Source organism: Crinia signifera, chromosome 4 (genome assembly GCF_055691185.1).
Source record: "Crinia signifera chromosome 4, ASM5569118v1, whole genome shotgun sequence".
In the NCBI taxonomy this organism is placed as follows: domain Eukaryota; kingdom Metazoa; phylum Chordata; class Amphibia; order Anura; family Myobatrachidae; genus Crinia; species Crinia signifera.
The window spans coordinates 79,833,084-79,850,285 of record NC_139220.1 but is presented as its reverse complement, the minus strand read 5'-3'; the positions used below and the strand labels follow the sequence as shown (position 1 = coordinate 79,850,285).

Below are 17,202 nucleotides of genomic sequence, written 5' to 3'. Positions count from 1 at the left end.
TGGTCATGTCCACTCTGGCAGGGGGAAAACACATTCTAGAAATCCATTGTTTGCTTGAGGTGCTAAGCTGGCAGGTCATTTGATCGATCAATCGTATGCGCTTTAAAACACATACGACCACAAGCCATCCTGATCATATGTGCTGCACATATGATCAGTGGAGCGACCTCTCGACCCACAGGACCATGAATCGAAATACCTCACAATGTGCACACAATTGATCGCACGATCCGTCAAAATCCTGCATTTTGGTCTAGAAATGTATGGCCAGCTTTAATCTGAACAGAGCACCTCACATGTCTTTTGTGGTTTATTATTTTCCGCTTGGATTTCCCTTTATTTACTTCAAAAGAAAAGGTGTAGTCCAATGGAAAATGTCCTCTATGTGTCATCCAAAGGGACTTTTAACTCAAAATGAACACAGTAGTCCAATCATTTCAGTGGGATTTCTATATATTAGGATCCTCATTTAAGTTAATGAATGGGAAAAGTTCCCTGCTACATAACAAATGCATGCAAATACGTCTAGAGCATATCAATCAGATATAGGCTGTGCGTGACCTGTAATGCCAGCAAGTAACTGGCTTTAGGGTGGTTCATTTAAAATAATTAACAATAACTTTAAAGGGCTGATCAATTAGCCATTGGTTGTAAGGTCTCTACTTAAAGGTAAGGTATCACAAGCGATTAATTCTAGACCCATAATCCACCTGTGGCAGCAGATAACAAAGCTTTCTTCTTATGGAGCCTACACACGTAGTGACGTGTGCCAACGATCTGAGCGATGCTAGATCATTCAGTTAGATCACTTAGCGCCCAGCAATGACCAGCGAGAGAACACTGGCGATCTGATTTATACTGTATGCATTATAAATCTTGTCTGGCTATAGCGACGCGTGGGGCGGTGCATCACTATCGCTATGGCCCTTACACACAGAGGAATTCTATGACATTTTCAAAGCGATCTAGTCAAATAGTGGCTCAAAATCAATCCATGTGTAGGCCCCATTACTCCCTACTGGAGGAGAGAATGCATGCCCCAAACCTGCAGTCTGTCCTTCATTTTCAGCAATTGTAAACCATTTTTTTCACAAAGCAAAATGTTACCAATTTGCAAATTAGTCCAATTTTTCCCTTTAAAAGATTCATGAACAAGCGATAACTCTGGATGTAAATAAATGCAGCAAAATACTTACAGTACGGTTGCTGGACCATTTCTGTGCCATAATCACCTTCTTTAATCTAAAGGCCAAGCTCTGAATTTGCTACTAGCACTAATGTCCTTTATCACAGAAAAACACACAGCAAATGGTGAATGTTCTGTTTATGCCGTTTTTGTTGGTGTGGAGCCTGTCACAGGGCTGGATTGCTCATATGCCAGTGAAAGGGATGTTTGGCACTAGAAGCTGAAGACATTATTGTGCCCTGCATGCTCCAGAGCTGTAATAGGCAGGCGGTGGCCTGGGGTTTAGGACACCACCAGTTTAGCTCTGATATTTTGTTACTTTGCTAATTAAATGTTTATTGCACATTAATTTATGCAGCTGTTTTTAACATCCCACAATGGTATTTGTGACCCTTCATTTTTTTTTTTTATAACATGTTCCTACTGCTGCTTTAAATAGCTTGCTGTGCACTGCATGTCCTTCACATAGAATGGGAGTCAGTGGAGCAAAAACTGTAATATTCCACATAAAACCAACCATTTCTCTGTTTCTGATAAACCAAACGCTGATTTTATTGCATATATAAAACATATATGCAGTGCAGTAGCTCTAAGCTATATTTTATTCCAAGTAATAAAATCCCAGAGGACTATGTTGTTATACTGTAGATGGAACAGATGGCCAGCTACCTTTATATTTCCCTGTACCATTGTTAATCAAGAAACAACTCAAGGGTATACACTCACAGAGCTAATGATACTGCAATTAACATAACTACCTAGGCAGGCAAAATGCACATTGTGTGTGAGATCATTATAATAAAAGCCCATCTTGAGTGAGACAAGTGGAAATGCAGGATATCACATTGATCTATGGGGAAATGGAAGCGGCACCACTTACCTGTCCATTCTCACATTCTTGACTCTCAGTCAGTTCATATGGGGGTGGCACAAAGTGCAGTTTGGATCTTGGAAAGCCAGGGATGATGTTGCTCAGCTGAAATCCAAACATCACCAGCCAGCTTTGCACATCTATTGCAAATATAGAATCATCACAGTTACTTATTTATTAATAGTTTCTTATATAGCGCACACATATTCTGCTGCGCTTTTACAGAGAATAGTTGAACACTCACTATCCCTGTCCCTGCCCCAGTGGAGCTTACAATCTATATTCCCTACCACATATACACGCACACACAGACATTCTAGGGTTAATTTGTCGGGAACCAATTCACCTATCAGTATATTTTTGGATTGTGGGAGGAAGCCGGAGTACCCGGAGGAAACCCACACAAGTACGGGGAGAATATACAAACTACGCACAGTTAGGGCCATGGTGGGAATCTAACCCATGACCTCAGTGCTGTGAGGCAGTAATGCTAACCATTACACCATCTGTACTGCCCTACTTATTTTGTACATAGTGTATGCACGGTGGCGATTACTTCTGTGAGATCCCTGTTCCATATTTAATTATTGCAATACTGCTGACGCAGCCCCCGCGTCCAGGGGGGGGAGGGCAGCGTGGATTTACAGGCAAAATTGGGGTGGGGAAAGAGGGAAGCCTTCTGTCTTACCTGCTCCCTCTCCTAGCTTTCTATGGTACCTCTCCTCTGCGGCTCATTACCGCCCTCCAGTGGCCGGCGCCCTATTGGTCCTGCCTATTGGTGGTGCCGGCCCTGCCTGCGTGAAGGGTTTCCCTGCTACTCTAGTCACCTGTCTCCATGTTTCTGCTGCCTACACATATAGTACTAAAACTTGTGGGTGGTGAGCCCAGGTGCAAAATATAATTTGGGCCCTCCTCCTCCGCCCCAACCCAAGTTCACAATATGCACCATGGCAGTACAGTAGGTGACAGGAGCAGCAGTGGGTCCCTTAGTCCTCAGGGGCCCCAGTGCACTGCGCCTGGTGCACCAATGGTACAGATGGAGCCGCCCTCTACTGGGCGCTCCCCAGATTCCCCTAACGGGCTGGCGGATGGCTCTTTCGCTCATCCATCCCCATCAGTAAGGTGGTGGGAAGCAGGAACAGATGACTTCCCTGCCCGTCTCCTGCTTCAGGAAGACGAGCAGGAAGCAGGGGAAGAGTGAAGAGACGGAAGGAGGGCTGCAGGGCTTCTCTCATGCGTGTGCACCCCACTCTCCTGACGGCTGAGAGCTGCTTCATCTGTAGTTCTGCCTCTGACTAGAACTACCGTAACTGCTCAGTTCTGTACATTACTCTAGCCAGAGCCAGGTTTGCCTAGCCATTTACAGCCATTTTCTTTTTGATACATGATTTATTCATGTCATATGTACCATTATGGAAATCTATAATTGCTTTTCTGGCTTTTTATGTACGAAACAACTTAGGCAGAGCTAGAAACCAATTGGTATGGATTCTGGCAATAAAAATGGCCTCTATTTGGGTGCATAGTGTAGTCAGAACAGTGGCACTCCATGACCTAAGTTTCCCTTAAACCCAATGGCGTATCTTTAATGGGTACAGTGTTAAAGTATAATTCTGAAGCTTTTTTTAATATCTAGATATGTATGGTAATTTCACATTACTACCTAAATGCGAAGCAGTATTGTTTAATAAAGTTTTATAAGATAATTATTTGACCAAGTTTAAGGGGTACATTCAATGCCCTTAAGGCAAGCTACAGTATGAAGGCGAGCAGTGCCAAAAGCTCACCGTGTATACAACTGCACTGTTCACTCATCGGTTCCACCTCGCTGGTTCTTTTCAGCGAGGTGGAAACGGCAAGTGCGGTCATCAAATGGTGGGGCTCACCACAAAATGCAGCGGGCTCACTGCATTTGTGGCAAACCTTGCCCAATTAGGGGGATCCTCACCTTCCTCTGACAGCGAGGATATTTACCCGGAACAGTAAATACAGCAAGCAGCTGGCGAGAGGGTTTGATGGCGAGGATGGCTTGTTTTCGTCAATCCTCACCGAAACCCAGCCATCCTTGCTGCACAAACCCCTTCACCGACAGCATTGTATACCACCCAAAGTATTTGAAATGCATTTGACCCCACTTGTCAGGCATCCTCGCAAAACTGCTCAGCCCCCACACGAACACGATCCAGCCTTACATTCTTTTTTCATTTTTTTTTTTAAAGAACCTATTTTTGGTTTGAAAGGTGTAATCATGGAACAAATCCAATGTACTTGTTCCTTTTTGTAATGTCTTATCTCACATTTTATAAAGGAAGATTAGTATAACTTAGATGGTAGAAATTGTCGGTAAATTGTTAGCCATTTATGTAGTAAGGAAAAGAGCCACTAATCAGTTAGCCTTATTCAATTCAGAGGACATACAGATTACACTATTAAAAAAATGATACACTTGTTATATAATAGCTGGAAGTTCACACTGATAGAAGTCTTCTATGTACAAGTACTGAACGTGATATCGATCTGCAGTAAGTTCGTCTGCCGCCCTCTCACCTCCACACATCACAATCATGCTAAATGTTCATGTTAGTTCTATCTGTAAGCGTCTAAGGATTCCACGATAAGGTGGGGTGGAAAAAGATCAATTTAAATTTTTTTTTATAAGACTGTAATGGTGCGTACACACGGTACAATTCATTATACAATTTTGACTATATAGTCAAAATTTCATCGGGATCACATGCAGATCGCACAGGTTTTTTAACCGTGCGATCCCGATGCGCGCTCCTGCATAGCACAAATTGAAGCCAGATAGACAGGGCTGCATTGACTATATAGTACAGATCTGTACTATACACAGATGGAGCGTCTTTCATCATTGCAGGGGCTGGCGGTGGATTCGTCACGCGCCAGACGCCGGAGGGAGGGGACGCGCTTGTGTCCCCTTGCAACGGGGCTTGCCCCGGGTCCCCGCCACTTTCCCCCACCTACCCGCTCCCCCCTAACCCTGCCCGTCTCCCTGAAGCACAGACGGGCAGGGTTCCAGCCCCCCCACCGACGGGAAACTGGGACGCGTGTGCGTGTGGGACTCTTGCGCATCATAGTCAGATGTAGTGTCGCTCGCCAGTATGGGTGTTCTGGCAAGCCCCGGTGCTGGATGAGTGGCGCTACATCTGTAGTCAAAATTGCTATGGTGTCTTCTGGCTTGCTGTGGCAATTCGGTCCTGATGCATTCCGATCGCATTGAGATCAAATAAAACGGCCGTCGACAGTATGTACACACCATAACATCTGAAATTTTCTTACAGCTTTATAGTGGGATAGCCACTTAACGTTTTTTAAAAGATGTCTATTTTTTACATGTGATAAACTTTAAAATATTTAAATCTTTTGGCAGTGACGTTCAGTGTACTTACACCCAGAGACTCCGTAGGAAGGAAAATATATTTTTTTTCTCATATTTTTAAACTCTTAGGCACTAAAATGTTTTGTATAAGGAAAGATCTTTACTTTTAATTAAACATTTCAAGGTAAATAATAGATTAGATGTCTTGCTTTATGAGGCAAAGTATGTTTTACAGTACGTGTACATATAATTTTATACCGAATAATAAACAACCATACCTGTAACATAATTTTTTAAATCCATTTCTGTGCTCAGAGGATTGTTGTTCTTAAACATGTATAAATTAAAAGGAGTAGGATCTCTTCCAATTTTCTTCCACATTGTGTAATCTGGAGATATCCAGCGTCCAGCCAACACGTCATAATCTCTCTGGGCAAAATGTACAAGTTTTGTTAAAGGATCATAGACTCCTCCGTGAAAACCAATGACAAGCTGGAAGTTTGGATTTGAATCAAAGTAAATTTCACCAAAGGGAGTATATTGTAACTGTTTAATCATCACCCCATTGATGCTGAAGGCTGCCAGTGGCGTGCCTGTATTGTCAGAGGCAATGTAATACTCTTCCCCACTGCTGCTTTCCATTGCAAAAAGATGGCCTTGCAAATCATAGTACAAAGAAATAATTTCGGAATTTGAGTGATTATATACATGAGTAACACGTGTTGGGTTGTGAAGATCTGCATAAAAGAACTGAAGATGAAGGCCTAAATTAGTTTTACATGAAGCTCTACGCCCTAAGCCATCATAGCGATATTGTACATTCCATCCAAGGACCTTGTTGTAGGCTCTGGTAAGAAGACCCTTTGAGTTGTAGTCAAAAATATCAGCACCTCTTTGACACAGGAACCCGTCATCATCTATTTTATACTGTACATCCCCTAAGCGTGTTATTCTGTCTCTGAGATCATATCGCAAAGGCAGCAGACGGACACCATTCCCAGGAGTCAACAGGTACAGGTTTCCATTTAAATCATAGTTGTAGCGCCAGGTTTGTCTGTCATTGACAGCAACAGTTAACAGCTGACCATCCCCATCGTATTCATAGGTGTACTTAGTCGTGTTGGCATATGGACCAAGTTTAAGTTCTCTTTTTATAACCCGACCCATACTGTCATATTGAACAGTCATCCAATACATAAGTGATCTAAATATTTCATACTGAACTTCTTTAATGCGTCCATGAGTGTCAAAATGCTTTGTCAATGTCATCACCGCTGTAGTAATAATTTGATTGACATCATAATATATTACGCCAAATTTACCAAAGTGTTCAATCTTTCCGGAAATATCATCATAGCGGTATAACTCAACAGGAAGCGGGGTTTCACTTATGATTGGTTTAATGCTTGCCACACGAAAACTGTTGTCATGATAAGTGTAATCAAATCTAGCATTGACCATGCCTTCTTCAGAAAACCTGTATATCTGTTTGTCCACTAACGGCCCAATTTTCCGATAGCGAATTGTACAAGAAAAACCACCACTTTGGAGATTGACCATTTTTAAAACTCCAGTCGTTTCATCATAACCAAAGGTGACTGCGGTGCTATCATATATGATCTCAGATAACTTGGACAGCTTTCCATATTTATAGAACACTTGTCGTCCAGTACCAAGGAAAGAGGTCTTCAGAATTCGTCCATCTTCACTGTAATCAAATATGATCGATGCATTGCTTTCTGGGGGATTATATATATTCCTGATGTAGCCAATAGACGTATGGGTTGACATACTATGCCGAGCAACACTAGGCATGGTTACAGAGTATAGGCGATCAGATGAATCATATTCAAAGATGTATTGCCTCTGACTTTGAAGAAGGAGCACCATGGACTGCAAACAAAATACATAAAAAAGTTATATTATACTTTTAAACAGTAAACATTCCAAAATATATGTGTATATAAATGAAATCAGTAATCAAATGGGAAAAACACTCTCTGCACTGAAAAACAATTTAGAAAGATACATCCTACGTAAGGAAATAATATTTTGAACTGTAAATTGTGATGGTAAAGATTGCTCATTTTATTACTTGAACGCACAGAACTTGGCACATAAAATTTTATGACAGTTATCTCCACAAAATGTAGTTCAGCCGAACGGTATATTTTTGGAAAACAATCACACTTGTAGACTTAAAAGTTCCAACATATTTTATTGCACATACATATATAAAATTGAACGAGCTTCTCCCTTGAAGACAAAAGTTATGATTAAACCAAACAACTTCTACTGGAACAGCAGTTCTTAACCTTTAATATTCCCAGCCACAAAGTATACCAGAACAGTCAGCTCCAGGACACGTGAATCGTTTTTTAGTTTGTATTTTAAATAAAATTACTGTTCTCCATTTACGCATTACTGGTTAGCACACAATACATTAGGAAACCTTTGCATTCTAACTGGCATAATATACTCTCAGGTGGGCATGCAGGGGGGGTTTCTGAGTATCTAGAAACCCGCCCTGGCCGCACGATGTATCAATAGCTCGGTTCCAATGTTTTTTCCCCCAGCCGGGCGCCGGCGAGTCAGCTGAGCTGTGCTCCCCTCTGGCTCCCTCCTTTCTGCTGCTGCGGCTGCCATGAGCTGAAGATGCAGCCACTGGCAGACAGGGGGAGCACCTCTCAGGCTGATGACATTGAAAACTTTCAGCCTGAGAGGGGAGAGAGATGGAGGAGCAGTAGCGCTGTGGTCGGGCTTTCTGACAGACGTGAGTGGGCTCTGGAGCAACCAGCTTTGGTGTGTCACTGCTTCCTGTGGGCATTATTCAGTACACTAGTGGTGTGGGTCTCTGGCTGTTTGTGACAGCTATCTGCATTAGGGCAGAGTCTGTAGACATACTCACTCCAACTGTGTGTGAGGTACAGTTGGAATAAATTTCACTGTATGTGCCAGTACTACTGTAGGCTGTGCTGTGTGAATATGTGACATGCCTGCCTATGGAAGGGGGGGGGGGGGGGTCTCTGACTGTGTGTGACTGGCTGCTATGTCTGCATTAGACTCACAGACTTCCTCTGACAACTCAGAACCCCTCCAGCTCAGCCCCCCATAGGCAGACATGTCACATATTCAGACTCCCATCCAGCACAGCCCTCACCCCCCAAAAGGCAGACATGTCACATATAGACCTATTCATATTTTGAATATGTCTGACATGTCTGCCTATTGGGGGTAGGGGGTTGGGGAGGGGGTGCAGTTTAACTAAATTCCAGGTTGCACTTTGTACAATATTATACTGATTGTTCTTCTGCACATGACAAGACAAACTATAATATCAAACATGTACTGAACACACAACATGAAGGACTTCTTCATTTATAGGTCTGTTCAGTGTACAATCATTGTCGTGTCTATGTTCTGATACACAATCTTTTATTATTACAAAGCTGTTCCTTAAATTTGACATACCTTTTCAAGATATGTATAACTCCATGTCTTTCCATCTGCAAATGAACGTGATATAATTCTCCCTTGTTTGTCCATCTCCGATCTTTCACTCATGGCCCCACGCTGAAATCCAGACAATCGACCATTGTAGAAATAAGACACGTTAACCGGGGCAAGTCCGCTGCTTGGAAGCCAGAGTAGTGGTCTTCCTAGTTGATCATAGACTATTCTCAGGGTAAACTTCCGATGATCATCGTATATTTTTTCAGTATGAGAATTCCTATCAAAATCTATGGACAATAAGTTTCTGCCGTGGACCTAAAAAATAAAATGTGTTAAAAAAAAAAAAAAGTTAGTTTTTCTAGTTGATTGAATTTGCATATTTTATTTGTATATTTCAAATGTATTTATATTTTTTTAAACTAGTTTATTGAATAGTGTTTCTAAGGAATTACTTCAGTCTCTTCTTTAAGGTCATCATTACAGCACTGGGTAACGCCATATTAATATCAACCGATTGAGGAAGGAAGGGCAAAATGCCCACAGACCAACTGCAGCAAATATTAACAAGTATAGTGTCTACCACATAAGCTAAAACCCATAAAGTAAAACCTGAAAAGGTACTTCTCGCAGATGTAAAGCTTACTGACATATGCAGTAAATTCCACTCACTTGTCGTTCTTTTTTATCTTGACAGCGAAACCATACATCAAAATGTACAGCATAAAAAAACAGCATTCTGAAAATATTTATACTGTTGGTATGGTACAACAGAAATGTTAAAAGGAGTCTTTAACGTTTTAATATAAAAATTGAACACTTTGTCTGTACACCCACACAGAGTATTTCAGAGCGGTTATGTAGTCTTTAGCGATATTCTCAAATCAAAATATCAAAAGATAATCTGTTCTTCTTTTCAGTCTCATACATTCTGCTTTCATCTTACTGCTAAATACTACTTTCCCATTGAAAAAGTAGCGTAAATTTTCAGAGTTAGACGTGTCCTTCTATAACACATTTAAATACAGCTTCCTATAACCGTTTCACAAAAGAATGCATACACATTATTAAAGGAAGAAAAAGCTTATGAAAGGTTGTGCTTACTTAATTGAGCAGTTTCATTTTGATGTGTAAAGAAAGTCGTACCGCGGAGCGTAATTACCATGTCATATTAATTATAGGGGAAACCAAAACAATAAAAAAAGACTACTCCTACTTTCCCTTAGAACATTAATAGCCAAGCAGTGGCTAAACAAAATTTCACATTGCTGTGCTACCATTAGCTTGCATATAAGTATATACTTACATAATATTTAAAGCAAATTGTTTAATAAAATGAACCCCAATCTAGGGCATACTTGCCTACCCTCCTGCATTCTGCAGGAGACTCCCTGAAATAGCAGCAATCTCCCTCTCTCCCTCATTAGTCTAGCAATTTCCCTCATTTCACCTAGCCCACATTACACTGTTACATTTTTTGGGAAAAAAGGAATGAGAAATAGATACAGTTTACATTGAATCATCAGTTACATTGAATCATCAGCACCATTTCCTAGCACTTTACAAAGTATAGTAGCTCTTACCAACTGCTTTGGGGCTCATCTACATTTGGATCTAAATCATTTAAAAAGATTCCTCTCAGATGTAGCAGTACACACTAACACTTCTCGGTGCCACATTCACAATCTCTCTTCATAATCTTTCCATATATGGAACTAAACATGGGACATAGCATAACACACCCCCTCAATGGGGCGATGTGCAAAATTTTAATACCAACTATAATCTACCTGAAACTAGCTTTCAAAAGTAGGCAAGTATGATCTAGGGTGATTCTACAATTTTGGGGGCACAAAGAAAACAAAGTAGTAAAAAGGACTAACGAAGAGTACAATATAGTATAACATGAAAAGTAACAGTGAAACTACTTGAACCGATGCTAGGTTGAAGACCTGAAGGGACATTGTTATTGTAATAACATGTACAGTAAGAGAAATGGGCATATACACAGTGCGATTCTGGCTATGGCCGGTTTTGACTATGTGATTTCTCCTTAAAGTGCATATACTATATAGTCAAAATCAAAAGCCAAAATTGCACCATGTGTTTGCCCCTTAACTACTGTCATTATTTTTGTATAAAAAATAAATGAATACTTTGAGCAGTGGTTCCAAAATGTGTGCCTAGGCACCATGGGGGGTCGCAAGACTCTTCTAGGGGTGCCCGGGTTGGTCGCACAGGACCAATTTAAATTACTCAGGGTTAAAATGATGGGCAAGACAAGTGCTTGTGGTTACCAATCATAAAACATGTGGATAATCAGAAGCATACATGTACACCAGCACATAACTAAACATAAGGATGACAGAAAAAGCACCATTTACTTAATTTAATATTGTATTTCAAATTCAAAATCTGAGTTTGAGTGGAATTCCACACCTGTGGCGAACCCAGACTGCATTACATGCATAATCTGACATATGTTTTGGTGCAAATTTTTATTTAAAGTTCTATTAATTTAAACGAATAAAGTAAAATATAAGCTACAGATAGGGGAAACATGCTGACCTCCGACCTTCTGATTAGGAGTAGCTTCCTGATGAGGTCAGAATAAACCTAAACCTGAAGTGTAATACCACATGACTATCCAGTCACAGTATAAACTATTTGAGATATGTGATGTTGCAGTGTTTTATAATTATTATAATAGGCGTGTAAATAACTGTGTGAGAAGGGCTGGTGCAAACCTCTTATCCATGTTTTTGCTAATCCTGCTTTCATTCGAGTTCATTACCTCTTATTCTCATAATGGCCCTTATTCTGATCTGTGCGGATATTCCCGCATTCTTACGGAGCGGTCCGCACGCCACGGTGTTTTGCCGCATGCGGCCATCGTCCGTAGAAACGCCCACGTGTCCTCCGCATTCGGACGGACTCACTCTTTAAGAACAGGGCGTGTTTACGGACGACATACAAACCATGCGTGTGCGGGAGAAACACTCCGATTCGGCACGGTATTACAGAGTATTACAGAGTATGCTCGGGAATACCGCATCCGAACGGGAGCCAAGCGGTGCTACCGCACGTAAGCGGAGGATTTACGCCAAACAACCCACTATGAAGTATCTTCTGCAAGACATCACATGACCCACTTATTCAATTACCTATCCTCATAAAAAACTGCTTATTTGGAATTGGAATCAATTAGATGCCAATATATCCTTACAAGCATGCCTAACACATGCATTGCACACATTAACCCTTACAGCAATTGAAGTGCAATGGTTTCAATTAAAGCACTGACAAGCGTCCTATTAGTGAGTAATGAGTAAAGGAGTAGATTGTATTGGGTTCAGGTGTTAATGGTTGTAGTCATTAGGCGTACGTTCGCCTACCGCATGAACGAGTGGTGTCCGCAAAGCAATAGTACACTTGTGGACACCGCACATTTCAGCCCTTTTTGCTCGCGTGCATTCGGAGTGGTTTCCGAATGTACGCCCCCCAACATAAGTGTACTCCCCCGTGTCCGCCCATGTTTCCGCCCCGTTTTGCCCACTTTGAAACTACGCCCATGTGTCATTCCGCATGACGCCCATAATACGCCCCTATTTCCCGACTGATTGCGGTGACCAGTTTTGGACGGGCTTTGTCCGAACTGGTACCGAGTCAAGGCGTGGCACATGCGCGTAGCGTTCTCCACGCATGCGCAGACGCCGTAAAGACGCGATCCGTAAGAACGCGGTAAAGTCCGCATCAATCAGAATAAGGGCCATTGTATGGCCACCTGATAAATCTCTCAAAGATGTCCCTTTCAGACATAAGCCCAAACCCCTAGCTTTTTGCCATGCTCAAACAAAGCAACTCGAGTCCGGCTTTTGTCTGAAAGGAATGGCCTGGCTTGACAGTACCATGTCCAGACCCATTCAACTGACCAGAGTTTATTCCCTGGACTTGCAACCAGGGCCCATGCCCCAACATTTCTGTGAAAAGAATAACCTGGGTCATGCCTAAAAGAAATTCATGGGCAAGGGACAGTAATGCATTGCGATGACATCATATCCATGAGCCCAAATGCAAACTGGAAGCCCTGGGTTCAGTATGAAAGGTGATGGCTTGTGAGTCAATAATAATTTTTCCCTCAATATGCAGATCCTTCTAAATCAATGTATCTCATAGAACCAAATATTTTAATATATACAGGCCAAGAATTTTTATACCTTTCAAAAATCTCAGCACATGAACATAACTCTTGATACCTTTTTATGTCTATATGTAAAAGACCAGCTTTATCTTAGGGACCATTTTCCATTCTAAGAGCTACCTACTGTACCATTAAATTCCTGGTTTATACTCCCCCATAAACCCACATGAAAAATGGATGTGGGTGAGACCCCTGACACAGAAATGTTTCGTTTTTAGGCACTAGTTCCACCCTGATTAGGCAGGGTATATCACAATTCCTCAAATAGGTGCTTGAGAGGGAGATTAACCCCTTGCACCTCTTTGTAGATTTGGTGGGCTTGCACTGAATTAACCAGCTACTGTTTGGATGTACAAAACCTTGATCAATTCTCAAACAATCTTCCTTAATCTCCATAATGTTATTAGTTTTCCCTCATTCCCTCAGGCACAACAAAAAGCCAATTCCACTTCATTAATCACATTACATTTGCTGCCACCTGTCAATCAGTGACATAAATGAAGTCTCCAAATCTTCCTAATACTGAAGTTGTGGTCAATCAGTTTTTTTTTACTATGTAAAAAATATAACTGCAATTTATAAGGAAACCATGGGCAACGCCCAGCAGATCATCACTTTTTTCTCTTTAACTCTTGTTTTGGTCAATAACTGCTTAAATAATGACCTCTCCCTCTCTACAAACTTTTAGCCACCACAGTGCTTTACAGAGAATATTTGAACATTCACACCAACAAGAAGGAGGCAGAAAGTGTATTCCATACTTTTGAAAACTAGTTTCAGGGAGATTATTTTTGGTAGTAGAATTTTGCACAGCGCCCATTGAGGGGGTGTGTCATGCTCCACCCAAAGGGCGTGTCTAGTTTAATGTATGGAGAGATTGTGAAAAGAGATTATGAACGTGGCACCTAGAAGCGTGGGCGTAAACTGTTACGTCTCAGAGGAATCTTGTAAAATGATTTATATCCAAATGTAGAGGAGCCCCAAAGCAGTTAGGAAGAGACAATATACTTGCTTAAGTGCTGACAAATGGTGCTGATGATTCAATGTAAATGTATCTGTCTCTCATTCCTTTTTTCCCAAAAATGTAATGTGGGCTAGGTGAAATGAGGGAGATTGCTAGACTAGTACCCCTTTCACACTTGCAAGCCGGGTTTTATGTTCTGGGTGCAACCTGGGTTGCAAGTGCTTTCACACTGGCCACCCGACCCGGAATGAAGTCGGGCAGGTGGCGTCATCTGGAGGCTTGGCCGGGGCGGCGCTGGGAGATGTCATCACCTCCCAGCGGCGCATTTTCACTGCAGTGAACGGGGTCTGGGTCACACTCACCGCATCCCGTGTCAATTCCAGAATCTACATCAGTCAGGACCTGGGTAGAAATCCCGGAATGCTGATCACGGGATGCAGTGACAAGACCCTTTTACACTGAGCTAAATCCCGGGTTGATGCGCGTTCATGTGCAAAAACCCAGGATATTTTTGCAAGTGTGAAAGGGGTATAAGAGGGAGAGATTGCAGTTATTTCAGGGAGTCTCCTGCAGAATGCAGGAGGGTAGGCAACTATGGTGTATTCACTATACCTTACTGACCATAAGTTTAGTGAATTCAATGGTGGAGACGGGCAAAACGGATCATTAAGCTGAGCCGGGATCCGCCGGATCTCTTGGTGGAAAGATACGAATCTTTTAGACTGAACCTCGGCTCGCTTTGAAAAAAAAAACCAAGGGGAATATACATGACCGAGTAAAAAAACTGATCGATGGCTGGGTGCAGAATCACCATCGATGGCAAAACATCGATGGTGTCTGCACCGATGGCCATCCCTGGCAGCAGCAGCTAATCTTTCTATCACTTGTAGTCACAGCACTGTACTCAGTCTACAGAGGTAGTACATCTCAGCTGCCACAGGTGGCAGCACTGAGATCAGGAAAATGCATTGTAAACTGAAACAGATCACCTTTTTGGGATCGGCGGCTCATTCGTTCTTGAATGGTATCCGTTCAAAATATCCGGTTCGTTCGCGAACGACCCATCTCTAGTGGCCATGATGCTCCATCAAAAATATTATTTTAATAAATCACTTTATTAGGGATAGCAGATTTGTGAATATATATTTGTTAATCCATTGTGCAGTTTGTCATTTTATTTATTTACAAAAAAATATTTCTGCATTTAAGCATTGCCTCTTAGCTCTAAGAAAGTACCATTAATTGGCAGTAAAACAGCCAATTACATAGCAAATTTATTAGACTCATCTGGTTTCCCACATGTCTCAAATCTTCCTGTGATCCTTTGCAAAATGGCAAATTTATATTTGCTTTTACTGTGTAGAAAAATGACACTTCGGTAGTTTTAGGTTTCCTTTATCTTTAAATCACTGTTTACTGCTAAAAAAACAACAACCCCACAGAATACAGCGAATGACCTGAGATGTCCACTGAGGTTGTCATGGAAACCATAGAAGTCAAACTAGGAGAAATATATCAAGAGCTAATTCATCTTCAGGATTCATAAAAGCAAAACGAGAACAGGGGGGAAAGTGTCATTGTAATTTGAATCCACAGCAACCCAATGCACTTTGAAGTAAGCTTTCGCTTTAAGTCGCTACACTCCACAGCAAAACATTTTAAAAACTGCTCTTTCAATTCTTCCATAGCCTGCATAGCACAAACATAAACAATGGAGATGTCTTAGAACAATCTGCCTTTATCATCTGCAGCTTAAATACACAGAAGTAAAGCAGAATTCCTTGAAAATAATAAGCAAACTGACTCTATGTAAATGATCTCTAGACTTTCTACTTCATTTCAAATTACATTTTCAGTCCACTCATCCTTCTATAATCTCACAGTGATTTTCATTTAAAAGAGCTAAACAGAGATGTGATTACTTTAACAGGAGCTAACACCAGACAATTAAATTTTGAGGTGTTGATAGATAAAGCAATGTTTTCATTTGCATAAACACGATGCCAGGAAATGTAACCTGTAGCAAGGTTTCACTTGGAAGACTTGAGCATTTAACTTTGGTTAATTACCACAAGTACCTCTATTAACTTTTTAATAATCAGTGTCAAGGTTTTGCTGGAGGCTATTACTTCCTTAACAACCCCCTCCCCCCCCCCACAAAATAACCCCCAAAAAAATGAAACACTCAGACACACGCATGCATACACACACACACACACACACACACACACACACACATACACACTAAAAAAAAAAAAACAAGGAAATGCTGATCTCACTTCTCAGGAAAACAGATTAATTGTTGCAAATAATCAACTGCTAATTCCAAAATCAATTATGCTTTGCTAAAATCCCATTGTTAAAGATTGGACTGCCAGATGTGGGCTTATCATCTTTCAAGTCACACCGCCTGCATGTAAAACAATATCAATTTTATTCCTTCTCAAAGTCAAGTAGTTGGAAGGGTCCGCCAATGGACGGTGTCTGATGAAAGTCAGGGATTGATTGCATGTGACGCACTCATGTACATGCACGGTTAAATGCTCAACATTTAATTGTATGGCAGATTATAAGGATATTTCCCTCGAAACCTAATGAGTATCCAACAGCAACCCCATTTAAAAGGCTAATCATTAATGACATGGAAATAGCTATAAGTCAATAAACAAATGCTTTGTTGTTTTGTGCCTTAAATAATATGATAACTAGATGTCAAGACGGAAACCACTCCTAATATTAATGAGCGACACCATAATGTAATATACTTTTATTGTTTTTTTCTCCATATTATATTATCATTATTCTCACTGAGGGGTAGACTTATTAGGCTCAGTGAAGTGATACAGTGTCTGGTTTTTGTCACCGGCCAATCGGTTCCTACCTGTCATCTTTTAAACCAAGCCTGTAACTTCACAGGTAGGAACTGATTGGCCGGTGATAAAAACCAGTTTATCACTTCACCAAGCTTAATAAATCTGCCCCTGAGTCTGCTTCTTACCTATTGTAATCTTAAAATAAACAAGAAAAAAGTAACATGTAAAGCAATGGAAATAAATCTCATACATAGTAACATTCCTCACTAAGGGCCAGATGTACGAAGCTTTGAAAAGTGATCAAATGGAGAGTGATAAACCTCCAACCAATCAGCTCCTACCTGACATTTTTCAAACCCAGCCTGTGACATGGCAGT

At 41.2% G+C, this 17,202-nt stretch overlaps 1 protein-coding gene and 1 long non-coding RNA gene across 14 annotated transcripts in view; one reads left to right on the top strand and one right to left on the bottom strand.

Annotated features, from left to right (window-relative positions):
- TENM2 (teneurin transmembrane protein 2) overlaps positions 1–17,202 on the bottom strand; it is a 2,252,147-nt gene that overhangs the window by 3,100 nt on the left and 2,231,845 nt on the right. For all 13 annotated transcript variants that reach the window (XM_083181867.1, XM_083181872.1, XM_083181875.1 and 10 more), the window contains 3 exons: positions 8,869–9,165; positions 5,676–7,290; positions 2,067–2,197 (listed from right to left, as the gene is read on the bottom strand). In XM_083181867.1, coding sequence (XP_083037993.1) covers positions 2,067–2,197; positions 5,676–7,290; positions 8,869–9,165 — 2,043 coding nt within the window. The remainder of the gene's footprint in view (positions 1–2,066; positions 2,198–5,675; positions 7,291–8,868; positions 9,166–17,202) is intronic.
- The window catches only part of LOC146074110 (uncharacterized), a 123,298-nt gene that overhangs the window by 92,887 nt on the left and 13,209 nt on the right, over positions 1–17,202 (top strand). The gene's annotated exons all lie outside the window — the stretch shown is intronic.